This window comes from Coregonus lavaretus, assembly GCF_964263955.1.
Source record: "Coregonus lavaretus genome assembly, chromosome: 34".
NCBI lineage: Eukaryota > Metazoa > Chordata > Actinopteri > Salmoniformes > Salmonidae > Coregonus > Coregonus lavaretus.
In genome coordinates this window covers 21,495,464-21,515,510 of record NC_140021.1, presented here as the reverse complement: position 1 = coordinate 21,515,510, position 20,047 = coordinate 21,495,464, and the positions used below count along the sequence as shown (strand labels likewise).

The 20,047-nt window shown below is 41.4% G+C and overlaps 1 protein-coding gene across 1 annotated transcript in view; it reads right to left on the bottom strand.

The window, feature by feature from the left end:
* Positions 1-366: 366 nt before the first annotated feature.
* LOC311109077 (integrin beta-1-like) overlaps positions 367-20,047 on the bottom strand; it is a 39,721-nt gene continuing 20,040 nt past the window's right edge. The window contains exons 2-16 of the mRNA XM_084151881.1: positions 17,212-17,278; positions 14,120-14,205; positions 13,596-13,815; positions 12,971-13,141; positions 12,478-12,716; positions 11,812-11,967; positions 11,448-11,543; positions 10,487-10,576; positions 10,109-10,249; positions 9,704-9,906; positions 9,195-9,433; positions 8,653-8,875; positions 4,614-4,843; positions 4,088-4,254; positions 367-807 (exon numbers count right to left, since the gene is read on the bottom strand). Coding sequence (XP_084008007.1) covers positions 742-807; positions 4,088-4,254; positions 4,614-4,843; positions 8,653-8,875; positions 9,195-9,433; positions 9,704-9,906; positions 10,109-10,249; positions 10,487-10,576; positions 11,448-11,543; positions 11,812-11,967; positions 12,478-12,716; positions 12,971-13,141; positions 13,596-13,815; positions 14,120-14,205; positions 17,212-17,278 — 2,394 coding nt within the window. The 3' untranslated portion in view covers positions 367-741. The remainder of the gene's footprint in view (positions 808-4,087; positions 4,255-4,613; positions 4,844-8,652; positions 8,876-9,194; positions 9,434-9,703; positions 9,907-10,108; positions 10,250-10,486; positions 10,577-11,447; positions 11,544-11,811; positions 11,968-12,477; positions 12,717-12,970; positions 13,142-13,595; positions 13,816-14,119; positions 14,206-17,211; positions 17,279-20,047) is intronic.

Here is a 20,047-nt window from a genome sequence, read left to right as displayed (position 1 = left end):
TTTAAAACATCAATGTAATAGTTCTTAGCACTTCTTCACCCATTAACTGTTATCTGATGACAAGGTTAGAGTCAACCAATGGTTTTCTATGATTGACAATTATGTGATTGATGTGATAAATAAACCTTTAAAAACTGCGCTCAATGATAAATCCAGATTCTTGTAATCCTGCTTGATGGATGACTAAGTTATACACCAATCTATGTGTTTACCCTATGGCTGAAAAAATACTTTATAAACACAATGCAAAAGGTATGCTTTAGTCTCAGGTCCTGTCTGAAACTCAATTGCTGCGTTCCAAATGTCACTCCATTCCCTATATACAGTAGATCTCTACTTTTGATCAGAGCCCATTGGCCCTCGTCAAAAGTAGTGCACTATAAAGGGAATAGAGTGCCATTTGGAATACAGCCATTGTCTCTGAAAGGTACAGCCTTTTGCCCATACCAGTCCTGTGGCAAAAACCTTAATTTCAACCAGTTGTTCAAGAAATAAAAGAAAGCATCTAAAAGTATATACACATAACTGTACATTTTTTAAAGACAATGAATAGAAAATAAAATGTTAGTAAAAATACCAAGTGTATTGGCCAAATGTAATGTTATAATACTGAAGCGACAAAAATAAGAAATGACTAAATACATACAATGAATCCCACCTTCCATGCCCCTATCCCTCACACCCTCTATCCGCTAGAACTATATTTGCATACAGTGTTTTTCAGGGAGAACTGAAGCTCCATCATTTGCCTTCATATTTGGGGTTGACCACTGTCGTAACAGCACTCTTGTAGATAGGGTTTTCGCCCTGGAAGGGACAAGAGAAACAAGGAGAAAATGTTAGAATTGTAATGTACAGTCAGACATATTATATCTGTCACATAACATGTCAGTTGTATGACAAAATCTGCAACATGAGACAATTTATTAGGAAAAAAACACCACAGCAAAATCAGAGCCATCCATTTAAAATATCAAATTATTAAGCATTCTTTGGACAGATTTTTTCAACTGATCGTGCTATCACGTGGATATTTTGGTGTCATTATGAGTGAGCATTTATGTGTTGTCATCCAGGTAACACTTTTAGAAGAAATATCAACAAACGTCACAGTCACAACATGCCATTTCCATCATACTCTAGCTTCAAATATCATACAAAATACTATACTAGGCTTCCATGTTATCACCTGTTAATACTTACCTCTATTCAAACTACTAACAGAGGGGACAGTTTATGTTGACCAACAAAACAATAGGTATTATTGTGGGTTTTAATATCCCCTCATATGGATCTTTCTGCAGTTTCATCAACTGTCTTACGTGGCCCAAAGAGACCAAATGAAAGCCAGAAATATTGAGATTGATGAAATAGTGACAGTTTACAGTAAGTTGACAAACACAAATAAAGAAACATATATATATATATATATATATATATATATATATATATATATATATATATATATATATATATATATATATATATATATATATATATATATATATATATATATATATATACACACACAAACAAACAAACCCATGCAGAAAAACAGAGGAGAGGGGAAGTGAATACAAACTTATAGAACCACAGCTTTTTGTCCATAGTTCGGATTCTGGAACTTATTAATAGGGCTCTTGTAAATGGGATTCTCTTGCTATGGGTTGAGAGAGTGGGACAGAAAATTAAGAACAGGAAACAGAGAATGAAATGAAAAGCATGGGTAAAGATAAATAAGAAGGAATGAAAAAATCTATCCCTTGAGAAAGGGGTATTTCTACATCAGGAACCATCTCCCTTTGAGAATCATCTTACAGTGCTGGGTACATTCCCCTTTTAAACAGTACCAGTCAAAAGTTTGGACACACCTACTCATTCAAGGGTTTTTCTTTATTTTTACAATTTTTTACATTTTAGAATAATAGTGAAGACATCAAAACTATGAAATAACACATATGGAATGATATAGTAACCAAAAAAGTGTTAAACAAATCAAAATATATTTTATATTTGAGATTCTTCAAATAGCCACCCTTTGCCTTGATGACAGCTTTGCACATTCTTGGCATTCTCTCAACCAGCTTCATGAGGTAGTCACCTGGAATGCATTTCAATTAACAGGTGTGCCTTCTCAAAAGTTAATTTGTGGAATTTCTTTCCGTCTTAATGTGTTTGAGCCAATCAGTTGTGTTGTGACAAGGTAGGGGGGGGGTATACAGAAGATAGCCTTTTTTGGTAGAAGACCAAGTCCATTTTATGGCAAGAACAGCTCAAATAAGCAAAGAGAAACAACAGTCCCATCATTACTTTAAGACATGAAGTTCAGTCAATCTGGAAAATTTCAAGAACTTTGAAAGTTTCTTCAAGTGTAGTTGTAAAAACCATCAAGCGCTATGATGAAACTGGCTCTCATGAGGACCGCCACAGCAAAGAAAGATCCAGAGTTACCTTTGCTGCAGAGGATAAGCTCATTAGAGTTACCAGCCTCAGAAATTGCAGCCCAAATAAATGCTTCACAGAGTTCAAGTAACAGACACATCTCAACATCAACTGTTCAGAGGAGACTGTGTGAATCAGGCCTCCATGGTCGAATTGCTGCAAAGAAACCACTACTAAAGGACACCAATAAGAAGAAGAGACTTGCTTGGGCCAAGAAACATGAGCAATGGACATTAGACCGGTGGAAATGTGTCCTATGGTCTGGAATCCAAATTGGAGATTTTTGGTTCCAACTGCCGTGTCTTTGTGAGACGTGGTGTGGGTGAACGGATGATCTCTGCATGTGTATTTCCCACCGTAAAGCATGGAGGAGGAGGTGTTATGGTGTGGGGGTGCTTTGCTGGGACACTGTCTGTGATTTTATTTAGAATTCAAGGCACACTTAACCAGCATGGCTACCACAGCATTCTGCAGCGATACGCCATCCCATCTGGTTTGGGCTTAGTGGGACTATCATTTGTTTTTCAACAGGACAATGACCCAACCCAATTGAGATGGTTTGGGATGAGTCGGACCGTAGAGTGAAGGAAAAGCAGCCAACAAGTGCTCAGCATATGTGGGAACTCCTTCAAGACTGTTGGAAAAGCATTCCAGGTGAAGCTGGTTGAGAGAATGCCAAGAGTGTGCAAAGCTGTCATCAAGGCAAAGGGTGGCTATTTGAAGAATCTCAAATATAAAATATATTTTGATTTGTTTAACACTTTTTTGGTTACTACATCATTCCATATGTGTTATTTAATAGTTTTGATGTCTTCACTATTATTCTACAATGTAGAAAATAGTAAAAATAAAGAAAAACCCTGGAATGAGTAGGTGTCCAAACTTTTGACTGGTACTGTATGTATACAAGTCAGGTCAGTCTGCTCTCTCATACAGTCATTTAGGTCTGGTTTCTTCTCCATGTACCATAATGAGAGGGTCTAGAAGCCTCAGTGCCCTGCCCATGTCACCAGACCAGAGAGGCTCTCACGTGTGGCTGGTCTGACTGGGAGTTATCAGGATGAGCTGAATCATCAAGGATTTCAAACCCTGCCAGCTGTTCGGAATTTAACCTCTCCTGCAGTGTGGAAAACACGCCACTAGGTGGAAGCATAACACCGAACAAACTAAACTACTGTAGCCACTCCCACGAAAAGACGGATGTGTGGCCAGGGACCTTCACCTTCCAAAAAGGCTTCCCTTTTTCATAGCTGTATTTTGCACAGAGATTACTTGAAACTACAGGGTTATAAGAACATTTTAAACAAACTGTTGGGTAGGACTGTGTAAAAATGTGTGTGACATCTTATGAAGTCATCGTCTAAAGGAACAGGCCTGTTACAGTCATCAAAGGTTGAGAGAGAGTAAAACATGTCCAATTCCTTTAGGAGTCTGTTCTCTGTGTAAGAGATTCACACAGTGGCCATATCTATAACACCTGTTTTCCACATCTCAATCAACCTACTGAAATTACAGTCAGGGAGAACACAAACTAGGACCTGCAAAAGTACATCATCATCATCATCATCATCCCCATTATAGGCCATTACAAACAGTTCTCCAAGATGGTTTCCTGGTCCTGTATCTACCATCTCCACTCTCTTACCGTGTCCCATTTAGCATTCATCTTCTCCTTCTCAAACTTGGCGAACTCTCTCCTGTCGTGGATGATCATGAGCAGCTTCCAGATGAGAAGCAAGGTCAGGCCGATCAGCACGATGCCCGCCACCACGCCAGCCACGATGGGGATGATGTCAGGACCTGCAGGGCAGTCTGGAACACGGCAGGAAACACACAGCCAGGAACATTCAGTTATCCCAACTTTTATTTATTTAAGCAGGCAAGTCAGTTATTGTAAGAGCAAATGCTTATTTACAATGACATCCTGATTTGCATTATATCTAGACTCAGGAACTTTACCTGACCATGTAAGCTGACCAGGAAGAACATTAAGCCTGAGTACTAGGCCCTAGTACCAGTAGAGCCTAGAGTTTTTCCTAGTCAGCTCAAAAACTCCTGGCTCTAATCACAACACGACTCGATAGACAAACAAATAACCTACTTTTTCACTCTGTTATATCCTCAGTCACAATGACTGTATGTTATATGGGCTGTATGTAATATGCTCTCACCTAGTGTTTCCACCACATGGACCTCCTTCTCTGTCTTGTTGACAGCGTAGGTGTAGTAGAACCAGCAGTCATTGGCATCCCTCTCCTTACAGTGCATCAGGGGGAAGGCCTGTCCTGGCTGAGGCAGCTTGTCTCTGTCCTTCACCTTGATCAGGTTGAAGTAGCTACAGTCTCTCTTACACGTGTCCTTCTTCTCCCCCGTCCCAAAGGCCCTGCACTGAACACACTCCCTGTGGAAGACAGGACATTGACATGTAACTCTGTACCGATGGAGTAACACACGCAGGTAGTCTCACAATGTGATGCTTCCTAGACTTGTGACATATTCACTAGTCTACTGGAATGCAAGAAAGCTGGATATTGAGGTTCCACTCCACATGCAGGTGTCTATAGTGGACAATGCTATACCCTAGCCAGCACTACTGATTGTAGATATCACAGTTGTGTCTAGACTGTTCATTGGCCCCTTTCTTGGAATTATCAGAAGAAAATAAACAAAGGTCACAATAATAATTGAGGTTAAGCTGGATAAAGGAAGACCGCGTACAACGCTGTGTACTACTCCCTTCACAGAACAGCGCAAACTGTCTCTAACCAGAATAGAAAGAGGAGTGGGAGGCCCCGGTGCACAACTGAGCAAGAGGACAAATACATTAGAGTGTCTAGTTTGAGAAACAGGCACCTCACAGGTCCTCAACTGGCACCTTCATTAAATATTACCCGCAAAACACCAGTCTCAACGTCAACAGTGAAGAGGCGACTCCGGGATGCTGACCTTCTAGGCAGAGTTGCAAAGAAAAAGCCATATCTCAGACTGGCCAATAAAAAGAAAAGATTAAGATGGGCAGTCTGAGATATGGCTTTTTCTTTGCAACTCTGCCTAGAAGGTCAGTATTCCGGAGTCGCTGCTTCACTGTTCATGTTGAGACTGGTGTTTTGCGGGTACTATTTAATGAAGCTGCCAGTTGAGGACCTGTGAGGCGTCTGTTTCTCAAATTAGACACTCTAATGTATTTGTCCTCTTGCTCAGTTGTGCACCGGGGCCTCCCACTCCTCTTTCTATTCTGGTTAGAGACAGTTTGCGCTGTTCTGTGAAGGGAGTAGTACACAGCATTGTACGAGGTCTTCCTTTATCCAGCTTAACCTCAATGATTATTGTGACCTTTGTTTATTTTCTTCTGATAATTCCAAGAAAGGGGCCAATGAACAGTCTAGACACAACTGTGATATCTAAAATCAGTAGTGCTGGCTAGGGTCTTCAGTTTCTTGGCAATTTCTCGCATGGAATAGCCTTTATTTCTCAGAACAAGAATAGACTGACGAGTTTCAGAAGAAAGTTATTTGTTTCTGGCCATTTTGAGCCTATAATCGAACCCACAATTGCTGATGCTCCAGATACTCAACTAGTCTCAAGAAGGCCAGTTTTGTTGCTTCTTTAATCAGCACAACAGTTTTCAGCTGTGCTAACATAATTGCAAAAGGGTTTTTTAATGATCAATTAGCCTTTTAAAATGATAAACTTGGATTAGCAAACACAACATGCCATTGGAACACTGGACTGATGGTTGCTGATAATGGGCCTCTGTACGCCTATGTAGATATTCCATTAAAAATCAGCTGTTTCCAGCTACAATAGCCATTTACAACATTAACAATGTCTACACTCTATTTCTGATCAATTTGATGTTATTTTAATGGACAAAAATATAGCTTTTCTTTGGAAAACAAGGACATTTCTAAGTGACCCCAAACTTTTGAACGGTAGTGTACATTTTAAGAAACGTTGGTAAATTAGCTTTTATTGTTTAAAGAAATTATGAAAGAGATTGGTGTGTTTTCCACTATCTAATCATGACATGGGGTTGATCAATGACAGACATGTATTTGTTTAAAATCTATCACTTGATGGTTTCATTTCAGAGACAAAAATCATGTTTTTTTAAAGAACTGTACAAATCATACATTTGTGACATAGAAAAAATAATCTATACAGTAATATGAGATCTGTCTGTAAAAAAATTTACATTTAATATTTTAGTCATTTAGCAGATACTTTTAGTCGCTTTGGATAAGAGTAAGTGGATTTATCTTAAGATGGCTAGTTGTGACAACCACATATCACAGTCAAATATACAGGATATGAACATTCCATTCAAGGCTAAACAATGGACAGACAAGACCTGAGACTAAAGCATACAGTTGAAGTCGGAAGTTTACATACACTTAGGTTGGAGTCATTAAAACTCGTTTTTCAACCACTCCACAAATTTCTTGTTAACAAACTATAGTTTTGGCAAGTCGGTTTGGACATCTACTTTGTGCATGACACAAGTAATCTTTCCAACAATTGTTTACAGACAGATTATTTCACTTATAATTCACTGTATCACAATTCCAGTGGGGTCAGAAGTTTACATACACTAAGTTGACTGTGCCTGTAACAGCTTGGAAAATGATGTCATGGCTTTAGAAGCTTCTGATCGGCTAATTGACATCATTTGAGTGAATTGGAGGTGTACCTGTGGATGTATTTCAAGGCCTACCTTCAAACTCAGTGCCTCTTTGCTTGACATCATGGGAAAATCAAAAGAAATCAGCCAAGAACTCAGACAAAAAAATAGTAGACCTCCACAAGTCTGGTTCATCCTTGGGAGCAATTTCCAAACACCTGAAGGTACCACGTTCATCTGTACAAACAATAGTACGCAAGTATAAACACCATGGGACCACGCAGCCGTCATACCGCTCAGGATGGAGACGCGTTCTGTCTCCTAGGGAGGAACGTACTTTGGTGCAAATCAATCCCAGAACAACAGCAAAGGACCTTGTGAAGATGCTGGAGGAAACAGGTACAAAAGTATCTATATCCACAGTAAAACGAGTCCTATATCGACATAACCTGAAAGGCCGCTCATCAAGGAAGAAGCCACTGCTCCAAAACCGCCATAAAAAAAGCCAGACCATGGTTTGCAACTGCACATGGGGACAAAGATCGTACTTTTTGGAGAAATGTCCTCTGGTCTGATGAAACAAAAATAGAACTGTTTGGCCATAATGACCATCGTTATGTTTGGAGGAAAAATGGGGTGGCTTGCAAGCCGAAGAACACCATCCCAACCGTGAAGCACGGGGGTGGCAGCATCATGCTGTGGGGGTGCTTTGCTGCAGGAGGGACTGGTGCACTTCACAAAATAGATGGCATCATGAGGAAGGAAAATTATGTGGATATATTGAAGCAACATCTCAAGACATCAGTCAGGAAGTTAAAGCTTGGTCGCAAATGGTTCTTCCAAATGGACAATGACCCCAAGCATACTTCCAAAGTTGTGGCAAAATGGCTTAAGGACAACAAAGTCAAGGTATTGGAGTGGCCATCACAAAGACCTGACATCAATCCTATAGAATATTTGTGGGCAGAACTGAAAAAGTGTGTGTGAGCAAGGAGGCTTACAAACCTGACTCCATTACACCAGCTCTGTCAGGAGGAATGGGCCAACATTCGCCCAACTTATTGTGGGAAGCTTGTGGAAGGCTACCCGAAACGTTTGACCCAAGTTAAACAATTTAAAGGCAATGCTACCAAATACTAATTGAGTGTATGTAAACTTCTGACCCACTGGGAATGTGATGAAAGAAATAAAAGCTGAAAGAAATCATTCTCTATTATTCTGACATTTCACATTCTTAAAATAAAGTGGTGATCCTAACTGACCTAAGACAGGGAATTTTTACTAGGAATTTAAATGTATTTGGCTAAGGTGTATGTAAACTTCCGACTTCAACTGTACCTTTTGCAATGTGTATGATTTTGTTTTTTTTCTCATCTAAAATCTATGAATAAAAAATCTGAGAACAGTAATATTTTACACACACATGAAGGTACCCATAAGGAATCATTTCTGAAGAAAAAACACAAATGTGATTTTTTTAGGAATATACGTTATGGAAATAAACTCTTTTATATATTGTTGTTTTCTGCACAGTTAAAACAGCATCAAATGAACAAATACAATTCATTCAAATACTTTATTCAACTCACTTGTGTTCTGTGCAGACCCCTGGACAGGTGGGACAGATCTCACAGGTGGGACCCTGGAACTTTGCATCAGTGCACTTGCAGGTGCCACACTCACAGGTGCCTCGTCCATTACAGATCTGCTTGTTGGAGGCCAGGCAGGTCGTGGTGTCCAGAGAACAGTCACAGGCACTGCCTGTCCAGTTGGCATCACAGATACACACCCTGCACTCACAGCGACCATGTCCTGTCACAACACAACACACAGGGTCAGAGATTATCCTCCAAAGTTCAAACATAATTTCATATTATAGATAATATTCTAGATTAGAGATGAAATGAAGCTAAATTGAACACAGTAATTCTAATTTCGTAAAAGGCGATGTCTGAACTGATCAACTGATCTCTAATTTAATTGGGAAATTACCCATTACGCCACAAACACAGAGGTACTTTGTGCTCTGAGGAAGATGTTACACTTGTCTTCAGATGTAACACAGGTCTTGACCATCATTTCACAGCAAACAAAATCTTAATTGATCACCCAATAAATTGAACTCACGTACCTCCACAGAGTTTGTTGTTGGAGCGGTCACAGTTGAAGTTGTCACACTCGCAGAACTTCCCGCTGTAGCGTTCCTCGGGGTTCTCTCTCTTTTTACACTCACAGGTTCCACACACACAGTCTCCGTTGTTGCTGCAGATGTCTGTACCGTTGTCTTTACGGCAGTTCTTATCCAGGTCTTCACTGGTCACCTCGTTGGTGCTGCACTCACACTGTCTACCAATACGGCCCTCATTGCACCTGAGAGATAATAAAGAAAATGTAATGTTATTAACAACAACAAGGGAGGACTGCATAAAAGACTGCCTATGTATAATATTCACATGCAAACAGATGCAATACACTTGAAAACAGTCACTTGCCAATGGACCATAGAAATAGATTTACAACACATTATATACAGTATACAGTATCAAATATCATAATGTATCTCTATGCCATGGACATTATTACAATATGGAAGGTGAATAAGGGTTAAGATCTTCTGCTAGTAAAACATAAGTGCCTTACCTGCAGGCTCCACATTCATATGTCCCGTTGCCTTTGTGGCAGATCTCACTGTTCTCAATGCCGTCTTTGTGACAGTCACACTCGCAGATGAAGTTCAGAGCGATCTCCACCTCCTCAGTGAACCCTAGGGGCTTGATCTTGATGGTCTCTGGTTTGCCCATCTTAGGACACTGCTTAGCTGTGATGCTTATTGTGAAAGAAACCTACAGATCACACATAAGGGCATAATAGTCACATTTTGTAATAAAAACAATGACTTTGACAACTCAGACACCTACAGATAAGGAAAACATTATATTTACTTAATCAGAAAGCTAAAATAACTGAACCAGAAAGATACAAATAAAAATAAAAACGTGTTTAGAATAAAAAAACATTAAATGGCGTGTTGTTTTGGTTTCTCACCTCGTCCCCGATGGAGATATTGGAACATTTTCTTCCCATCTCTCCCTCACCAGTTACTCCGTTCTTGCAGCGTGACTGGTACGTTATGGTCACTCCCTCTGGTAGCTTGCTGTTCTCCAGAATCACCTCTGAGGAAAGAGACTAGCACACAGAACAACAATTAGCCCTCTGTATTGTTTCAAATATACTAAATATTCAGCAGGCTTCAGTTTTACAAATGCAGAAATGCATATTTTTGACTATTCCCATACAAAGATCAGTTCAGACAGAGAAATATGATGACTTAACAGTAGCAGCAGCATGGTTTTTACCAACTATTTTAAGGATGAAAGTTAGTGTATCTTCTCTAGTAACTAAACCAATCCAATCTAAACTTACATTGTAGGCATCAATAATGAGGTTGATAACATTGCTGGAGTTAGCAGAGAGTGTCCCCACCGCAGACTTAGGAATGAGATTCTTTAACTCCTGAGAGATAACACAGTAGAGTAAATTATCATGTACTAGTATGTCAATAGGAATCCTGTAAATCTCTAAATACACAGAAAAATCTAGAGCAAAACAGTTTTGCCTGACCCATTTAGATTGCTGAGTAGTTTGATTGTGGTCTGCATCACATAGTCGTAAGGTCTGAATCTAAAGTTAGAACTTTTTGTAGTGTTGTGAGGTTCTAAAATCTGAGATTCCAAGGCTGCGTCCCAAATGGCATTCAATTCCCTACATAGTCCCCTGCAGCTCAGTTGGTAGAGGATGGCGCTTGCAACGCCAGGGTTGTGGGTTCGTTTCCCACGGGGGGGGGGGGGGGGGGGCAGTATGAAAATGTATGCACTCACTAACTGTAAGTCGCTCTGGATAAGAGCATCTGCTAAATTACTAAAACATCAATGTAATATCGGAAATAGGGTGCCATTTGGGACGCACAGTGTAATCAACTAAATGAGAACGCCATTCTGCCGAGGTTGACAGATTGCAAATATTGTCCAAACATCGGACTGATGGGGAAGGTCATTATGGAACTCCAGGCAGACATCTAATTGGCTTGAAAAGCACTAGAGGGCAGCAGGGAGCATACAGAGGCTGCTGCCTAAATGGCACCCTATTCCCAACAAAGTGCAGTACTTATGACCTCATAGGGCTCTCGCGAAAGTAGTTAACTTTTTAGGGAACAAGGTGCCATTTGGAAAACAACCAGAGATCCAAAGAGATGCTACTGGTAACAAGGAGCAGATGCTGCTCTTCAAAGGGCTGGGCTTCTTCTAACCTACAACAAACAAGCACAGAAACATGAAAATAAGAACATGTTTTCTACACACACGGTGTAATGGAACAACTGTCTGACCTTGTAAACAGGCTGGAACTCCTCTGTGATGGCAAAGATCGTCTGGATGTTGTTGTCGCTCAGTTTCTGAACCAGGTGAGCAATGGAGGGGTAGTCCTGTTACAGGGAGACAATGAGGAAGAACAGGTACCAGGTTAGCCCTTTGATGACATCACTAAGGGCAAGTAGCCCATTCCCTTCAAATCTTGTCATATTCAAAATTCAGAGCACACAGAAGACTAGAAAGACAAAGTCACAATACATGAAGTGCATTATTATACTACATAGTGCATTATTATACTACACAGTGCATTATTATACTACATAGTGCATTATTATACTACATAGTGCATTATTATACTACATAGTGTATTACTATACATACATAGTAGTGGCTCATTGTGTACATGTTGTTCTCCAGGTGACATTTCCCATCGTTGGGCAGAACGATCCCTCCCAGTTTCCCATCTCCAGCGAAGTGGAAGCCAGCATCAGTGGAGAACACCAGCAGACGGGTGACATTCCTCCAGCCAATGTGCTCCTGGGGAAGAGGGGGAGGGAGGAAGGGAGGCCTATTAAAACTCATTGTAAAAATAAACCACATACAGAAAAAGGACACAGCCTACAGAAATACCAGAGAACAAAATTACAAGACTTACAAAAGATTCAGGAAGTATATCAACAACTATAAACAGCTATGTGAGAGGTTACCCTCTTAAAATAGCAGTTTAGCACCCTAGAATGAATTAACTCTCAAACGTTTTCTAAAACGGCCTTCTCTAAGCATAACACAGTAAGCCTTGACTCCAGCCATTCTCAAATGAGAATAGGGTGTTGAGGTCTGGTACCATGAGACTAATTCACAGTCTATATAAAACCCTGATATTATTAAGTATTATTGGAACTTTATGGGTGGTTTCCTGGACAGATATTAAGCCTAGTCCTGGAATAAAAAGCAAGCTCAATGGAGAAAGATTTTTAGTCCAGGACTAGGCTTGATCGGTGTCCGGGAAACTGCCCCTAAATATGATCATAAAAACATATTACTTACAGCACACACAGCCACTTGCATGATGGCATCGAAGCCTCCCTCTGGTGAGTCCAGGTTTCCAGAGATCTGCTGTTGTCCCACCAGGGTGTTGAACTCCTGTCCATTGCTGGTCAGCTTCAGGACGTTCTTATAGCTGAAGGGACTGGTGCAGTTCTGGTCCCCTGTACAGGGGTTCAGCAGCTTGGCTGGGGTGGTGCTAATGTAAGGCATCACCGTCTTCTCTACAAAGGAACCAAAACCTAGAAGAAGAAGAGGAGAAGATATCTATCCCATATATAAACTGTATTGGTAAGGAGACGGGACACCAATTTGTTAGCTTCAAAACATCTTTACTAAGATCAAACTGGATATGTTACACATGGCATTATGGGTATTGTAGTACAGTATAACTATGCAATATGCACCCAATCTTCTCCATTTGAAGTGGAGAAGAAGTTCAAAGAAATATGGACATCCTCAAGCCTCATACAACCGGGCTGATTCTCAATCTCACCGATTTTAAAATCAGTCGTGATCTTTGACATCTCCACCATCAGCTGTGTTCCCAGGTTCTTGACGTTTTCCAGATCGTCCTTCATGGAGTAGGACAGGTCCATCAGGTAGTAGAGGTCGATGGGGTAATCCTCAGCCCGTTTGAACTTCAGGTTAAAAGACTGGGGTTCACCTGCAGTACACAGACAAATGGGCAAGGTTAAGCCAGGGACTACATACTTGCTAACTCTGGCATATTTACATTGATGTGAACACTGAAATCTTGATAAATGTGCACTGTCCATGTCAAATAAAGTGCTGGCCTTCACATGAAAGAGTACAAGGAATACTCCTTCCACATCATAATTACAGCTGTACAGTTAATAGCTAAAACACACAAAGAAAATGGAGGCTACTGTAAATAATCAACATAACAATGAAAGACCACAGAAGAACAGCAGGATAAATAAAAAAAGACCCTCAGCAACGCTGCTTCAACAATGGTTGTCAAGCAAGATGTTTTGGCTGAAGCAAAGTTAACTTAGACTGCATCTCAAATGGCACCCTATTCCTAACACTAAATAGGGAAAAGGGTGCCATTTGGGACACAACTTAATCAAACGTAACAGTTCCAGCTAAGTTCTTACCAGATCTGAGGCTGAGGGTGAGTTTCTGTGGCTGGATCTGTGTGATGTCCTCTGGTCGGAGATTCTCTGCTCCCTTGTTGCGGTTGGTCACAGCCTTGTTCTTCAGGAACCGCTGGCTGCCTCTGGGGTTTTCTACCTTGGCGGCGCTGCAACCTCTCTTCCTCAGGGACTCCAGCTCATCACAGCGGGTCGATGTGGCCTCACCCTGCTTCAGGAACTCCTGGAAGAGAGGAGGTATCAGTATCATGACATATTGCACTATGGCACTTATAGAGGAAATCCACCCAAAAATGTAAGGTCCTTATTTTCTGAAAATGTATTTCCTACACTCCCAAGCAGTTTATAAAGGTTATAAACAATATTGCCTGACACACTGGTGTTGTAATTCCAAGGAACAGTTTAGATTACATTCTTCTTTCTTTGATTTGCATACACCTGCAAGTTGTAACGCTGAGTCAGTTGATATTAAGGTTGTGTAGCATCAATGCAGTAACAATGTTATTGGCAAATTCATATCCACGTACTGGGTCCATGCACCAGCCACATTTCGCTCCCACTTGAATACACTCCCCACAGGATTTGGCATTAGCCTTGATGCACTCGTTCCCTTCTGGAATAGAATGGAAAAACAAAGGTTGAAAAGAAGCAAACTCATCATAGACTCCTAAAAACTGTATAATTTGGAAAACTGTGTGGCTCAGAGAGAATAGTAAATGGAGCTAGAGACAGAATGGAATATTCCGCTGTTCCAAAGTTCCAAGATGTCTTCACTACTATGCTCAAAGAAACCTATACTGTAAAGCCCAATGTGCTGTCATTACTCAAAACTTTTGAGGAAACCTGTTGCACTTAATATATCTGAGTACAGTTACCTAAAGTGATTTTTAAGTCATTACTCAAACCGATAGTCACTGTGACCCTGTAGGAGGTTCAGATTTGATGTAATGCCCCCACAAAGCCACGCCTCCAATAACATTTTCCAGTGTGTCTTTTCGAGTGAGTCCTGTGGCCTTCACCAAGTGAGTTCCTAGGTGAATGTTATCACTATAATTAAATTATTTATGACAATACATTACATATCTCATAAGGCAGGGTTCATCAAATAGTTCAGCATTGGGACGATTTTTTCTTGAGAGGATGATCAGGGGGCCGGAACATAATTACAAATAATTTGTAGACTGCAAATTGACTGCAAGAAGCCCAAACTGATATCATATTTGACTAAAACATAATAATTTCAAACCTTGCTTACATTTGTATATGATTACATACAATATACCTCTCTATTATTTATCTTTGTGCAGCATAAGATTAATCAATCAATCACTCAATGTACATGCAAAAACACAGATACCTGCAGTAGAGCATGCTGGGAAAAAAAGTTAATTTGTTATCATAACTTTAAAAATGTAGTTGATGTGACTTCTCATTGTCCTTCACGATGAAATCGGGGAGGGAACTGCGGATCTGTCTCCGTCCGTCCGTTCGTTCGTACGTCACACGCGATATCTCAGACAGCACTGGCCCGATTTTGACAAAACTTGGGTGAATGACGTTTCAAGCAGACCACCATAGTCCCCGTGCCCAAGGACTCTAAGATAACCTGCCTAAATGACTAACGACCCGTAGCACTGACGTCTGTAGCCATGAAGTGCTTTGAAAGGCTGGTCATGGCTCACATCAACAGCATTATCCCAGAAACCCTAGACCCACTCCAATGTGCATACCGCCCCAACAGATCCACAGATGATGCAATCTCTATTGCACTCCACACTGCCCTTTCCCACCTGGACAAGAGGAACACCTACGTGAGAATGCTATTCATTGACTACAGCTCAGCATTCAACACCATAGTGCCCTCTAAGCTCATCACTAAGCTAAGGATCCTGGGACTAAACACCTCCCTCTGCAACTGGATCCTGGACTTCCTGACGGGCCGCCCCCAGGTGGTAAGGGTAGGTAACAACACATCTGCCACACTGATCCTCAACACGGGGGCCCCTCAGGGGTGCGTGCTCAGTCCCCTCCTGTACTCCCTGTTCACCCATGACTGCATGGCCAGGCACGACTCCAACACCATCATTAAGTTTGCCGACGACACAACAGTGGTAGGCCTGATCACCGACAACGATGAGACAGCCTATAGGGAGGAGGTCAGAGACCTGGCCGTGTGGTGCCAGGACAACAACCTCTCCCTCAACGTGACCAAGACAAAGGAGATGATTGTGGACTACAGGAAAAAAAAGAGGACTGAGCACGCCCCCATTCTCATTGACGGGGCTGTAGTGGAACAGGTTGAGAGCTTCAAGTTCCTTGGTGTCCACATCACCAACGAACTATCATGGTCCAAACACACCAAGACAGTCGTGAAGAGGGCACGACAAAGCCTATTCCCCCTCAGGAGACTGAAAAGATTTGGCATGGGTCCTCAGATCCTCAAAAAATTCTACAGCTGCACCATCGAGAGCATCCTGACTGGTTGCATCACCGCCTGGTATGGCAACTGCTTGGCCTCCGACCGCAAGGCACTACAGAGGGTAGTGCGTACGGCCCAGTACATCACTGGGGCCAAGCTTCCTGCCATCCAGGACCTCTATACCAGGCGGTGTCAGAGGAAGGCCCTCAAAATTGTCAAAGACTCCAGCCACCCTAGTCATAGACTCTTCTCTCTGCTACCGCACGGCAAGCGGTACCGGAGTGCCAAGTCTAGGTCCAAAAGACTTCTCAACAGCTTCTACCCCCAAGCCATAAGACTCCTGAACAGCTAATCATGGCTACCCGGACTATTTGCACTGCCCCCCCCACCCCATCCTTTTACGCTGCGGCTACTCTGTTAATTATTTATGCATAGTCACTTTAACTCTACCCCCACATGTACATATTACTTCAACTACCTCAACTAGCCGGTGCCCCCGCACATTGACTCTGCACCGGTACCCCCCTGTATATATAGCCTCCCTACTGTTATTTTATTTTACTTCTGCTCTTTTTTTCTCAACACTTTTTTTGCTGTTGTTTTATTTTTACTTTTTTTGTTAAAAAGAAATGCACTGTTGGTTAAGGGCTGTAAGTAAGCATTTCACTGTAATGTCTGCACCTGTTGTATTCGGCGCATGTGGCCAATAAAATTTGATTTGATTTGATGTGTCTTGCCATCGAGATCTGGCATTTACAAAATTGTACTGATTGTCCTAAGGTGGGAGCTATAGTAATTAACTTAAATTTGTTAGTCACACACAATCTCAATTTGCTCAAGGGGGGCACTGCATCATTCGTGGGGGACGACATGTTTACTGTTGCCTTGTTTAGTATTGAGTCAGTACAACTTAAACATTTGAAGTAATAATGACTTTTCATTGACTGAGTTAAACCTATTTGAGTAGAAAATGTCTTGGGGTTTACAGTGTAGGTGGAGCTGCTTCTTCTTCTGGCTAATGACATCATTACATTACAGCAGCATGCTCGGTTGGGGTCGTCTCACCAATACGGGACATCAGGCAGTTAACCACTATTCTGTACTGTTTATTTATTATGCGGTTTAGTAGAAATATATTATGATTAGATGATGTACTGTGTAGTCAGAAACTTGAGATAAGATGGAGGAGAATCATCTTACCTTGCTGAGCACTGCTGTAACAAATGACTCCTAACAACACTGATTTCAGAAGTAGTTTCAGGTCCATCTGAAAAAAAAAGAAAATGTGTGAGGATACAGTAATAAAGGTGATGGTGAATACTGTGTGTTTGTTTACATTTGTAGTACCATAGACGACATTAGACTTTGAATGTATTTACATTTGTAGTACCATAGAAGATATTAGACTTTGTGAATGTATTTACATTTGTAGTACCATAGAAGATATTAGACTTTGTAAATGTATTTACATTTGTAGTACCATAGAACGAATTAGACTTTGTGAATGTATTTACATTTGTAGTACCATAGAAGATATTAGACTTTGTGAATGTATTTATATTTGTAGTCCCATAGAAGATATTAGACTTTGTGAATGTATTTACATTTGTAGTACCATAGAAGATATTAGACTTTGAATGTATTTACATTTGTAGTCCCATAGAACGCATTAGACTTTGAATGTATTTACATTTGTAGTCCCATCAGGCTTGGTGACCTAATGCATACATTCTTCCTTCCCTTGACAAAAAGGACCAATTAACTGATATAGCCTTAGGGCCCAGAGTTCTTCCTGGTCAGGTGTTCACATGGTCTGGACCCCTATATATTACAGATATAAACAGTATCTGTATTAACTCATGACATGGGCCATTACTCTCATTGTCCCATGTAAGCTGTGGTTCTCTAACGGTCCGTTTAGCCAGGGAAACAGAAAGTGCATTTAGTCTCCCTGTCGTTAAGGAGGGTTGAGCTGGGGACTGAGTGTAAAATGGGGAATGATTCATTGACCTGAGTCGTCAAAGGGTGCGCGTATGTGTGTGTCTGTACTGGATGGGGATCGATATACATGGCAGGAAGACTTTTGAGCCTAGCTGGGCTATTTACAGGAGGGAGGGAGGGAGGGAGGGAGGGATGGGGGGAAGGAGGGTGATGGAGAAGGCGGGAATGAGAGAGAGAGGGAGGAAGGGACAGGGAGGAGAGACTACAGGCTAGTGAAGTAAGAGCCATGTGAGAGGAGGTCGTTTTATTGAATTAGCTCCTGACTGTTATCCTGTGACACACTGAGAATAGCAGACCTCTGCCTCCCTGCCACCAGATCGTTTATTACCTCCCATTATAACCAGGCCTTTTACAGATAGCCTAGAGAGAAATCAGCCTCAATGTTTCTACTCTATTTAGGGGTATAGCTTCAACAGAAGAAATGGGTGAGTGGACAATGCTACTATGCTAATGGAGAGGAGATAAGCACAGCATCCATTATACAATCCCCTAAGGTGGAGAAGGGGGTTGAGTGTGTAACAATGTGGACAATTTACCAGAAACTTCCTGTCTCAGTACAACACACAACTAGGGAGTTGAGTAGGGATGTGTCCCAAATGGCATCCTATTCCTGTTGGGATGCAGACTTGAGCTGGTAGCCTACAGGACAATCCTCTGCATTGTCTCTCTACTGAGGTCCTCCATCCAACACAGAACTGCTAATCACCAGCATGCTGTCCTAACATCAATGCACATGGTTTACATTAAGGCTAGTAGGGCTAGTGATGAGGAAGCTCAAGAGGAATTCTCCCCCATTTTACTGTGGTGGCAACCTGTCATAGGACCGAAATATATACCCCTGGCCTGTCAATGACAGCTAACACTACATAATTACTGCATTGAGGGTGCTGTGCTGTGTGCATCTGTCTGTATTTTGTCGTTTGTATGTGTATGTTTTGTATTGTAAAAAAAGAAAAAGAGTGCTGCTGCATTCTCAGCACTGTACGTGGTGAGAAAGAAGTTCTGGCAGTCAGTACTGTATTGTGTTGAGTGAAGCATTCCTTAGCACCTTGTGTGTGTGTGTGTGTGTGTATCCCATCATGTTCTATATAGAGCCTAACAAGACAGACAGCCTGTCTTCAACCCCCAGATTAGCTCAACTGGACTAGGGCCTCTGACTGGCTGGCTGGCTGGCTGACTGACTGATTGACTGGCTGGCTGACTATAATTCAGTTATTGATGAGTTGTTGACAAAACAAATGTCTTAGAGAAAGAGATTAAGACAGCTAAAAGCTTCGGCAAAGTAGTTAAACTTCACACAACATTTTGTACAAACGGCCCTGCAAACCCTTTGTCCCAGATAGAATAAACATCTCTGGACAGAACCAAAACCACAGCCTCTGTTAGTCCAGCACAGAGTTCCAGGGAGCCATTATATGTGAAACTATGCCTGTAAAATGCCAGCGAGGTGTCAAGTTCAAAAAACAACAGGGCTGCTTCTATTCTATGAAGCTTAGCAGCTAGTGACAGGAATGCGCTTCAAGCCCTCCACTGTCAGAGGGAAAGGGACTAGTGGACAGAACGATATGTAGACCAACACACTTATCCTTATCGAAGATGATAACCGTACACATTATTGCTTTTAAGGAGTTGCATCTTAAAACTCCATAAGTAACTTAATTTAAGAATCGGTATCTTCTGGCTAGATCTTTCACTGGGCAGATATGCAACACAGGGGTCAATGGGATTGAGGGAGGGACTGAGACTAATATGGTAACTTGACTAAACAACCAAACTGCTCAAGTATTTCTGTCCTTTGGGAGTGCAACAAAAATCAGAGATCTCCAGTAAACTTAAACCATGTCCAAAACCAGATATAGATCACTGGTCTGTGGACAGCACAGTGCAGATTCCTTAAAACCATCCGGGTGATAGGATATACTGTCTACTGTCACACACACACACACTGAACCCCCTCCCCCACACATTCACACACACACTTACATACATACCTAAGCTGTGACTAAAGCCAGTGTAGCGTAGAGAGCCTCTCATA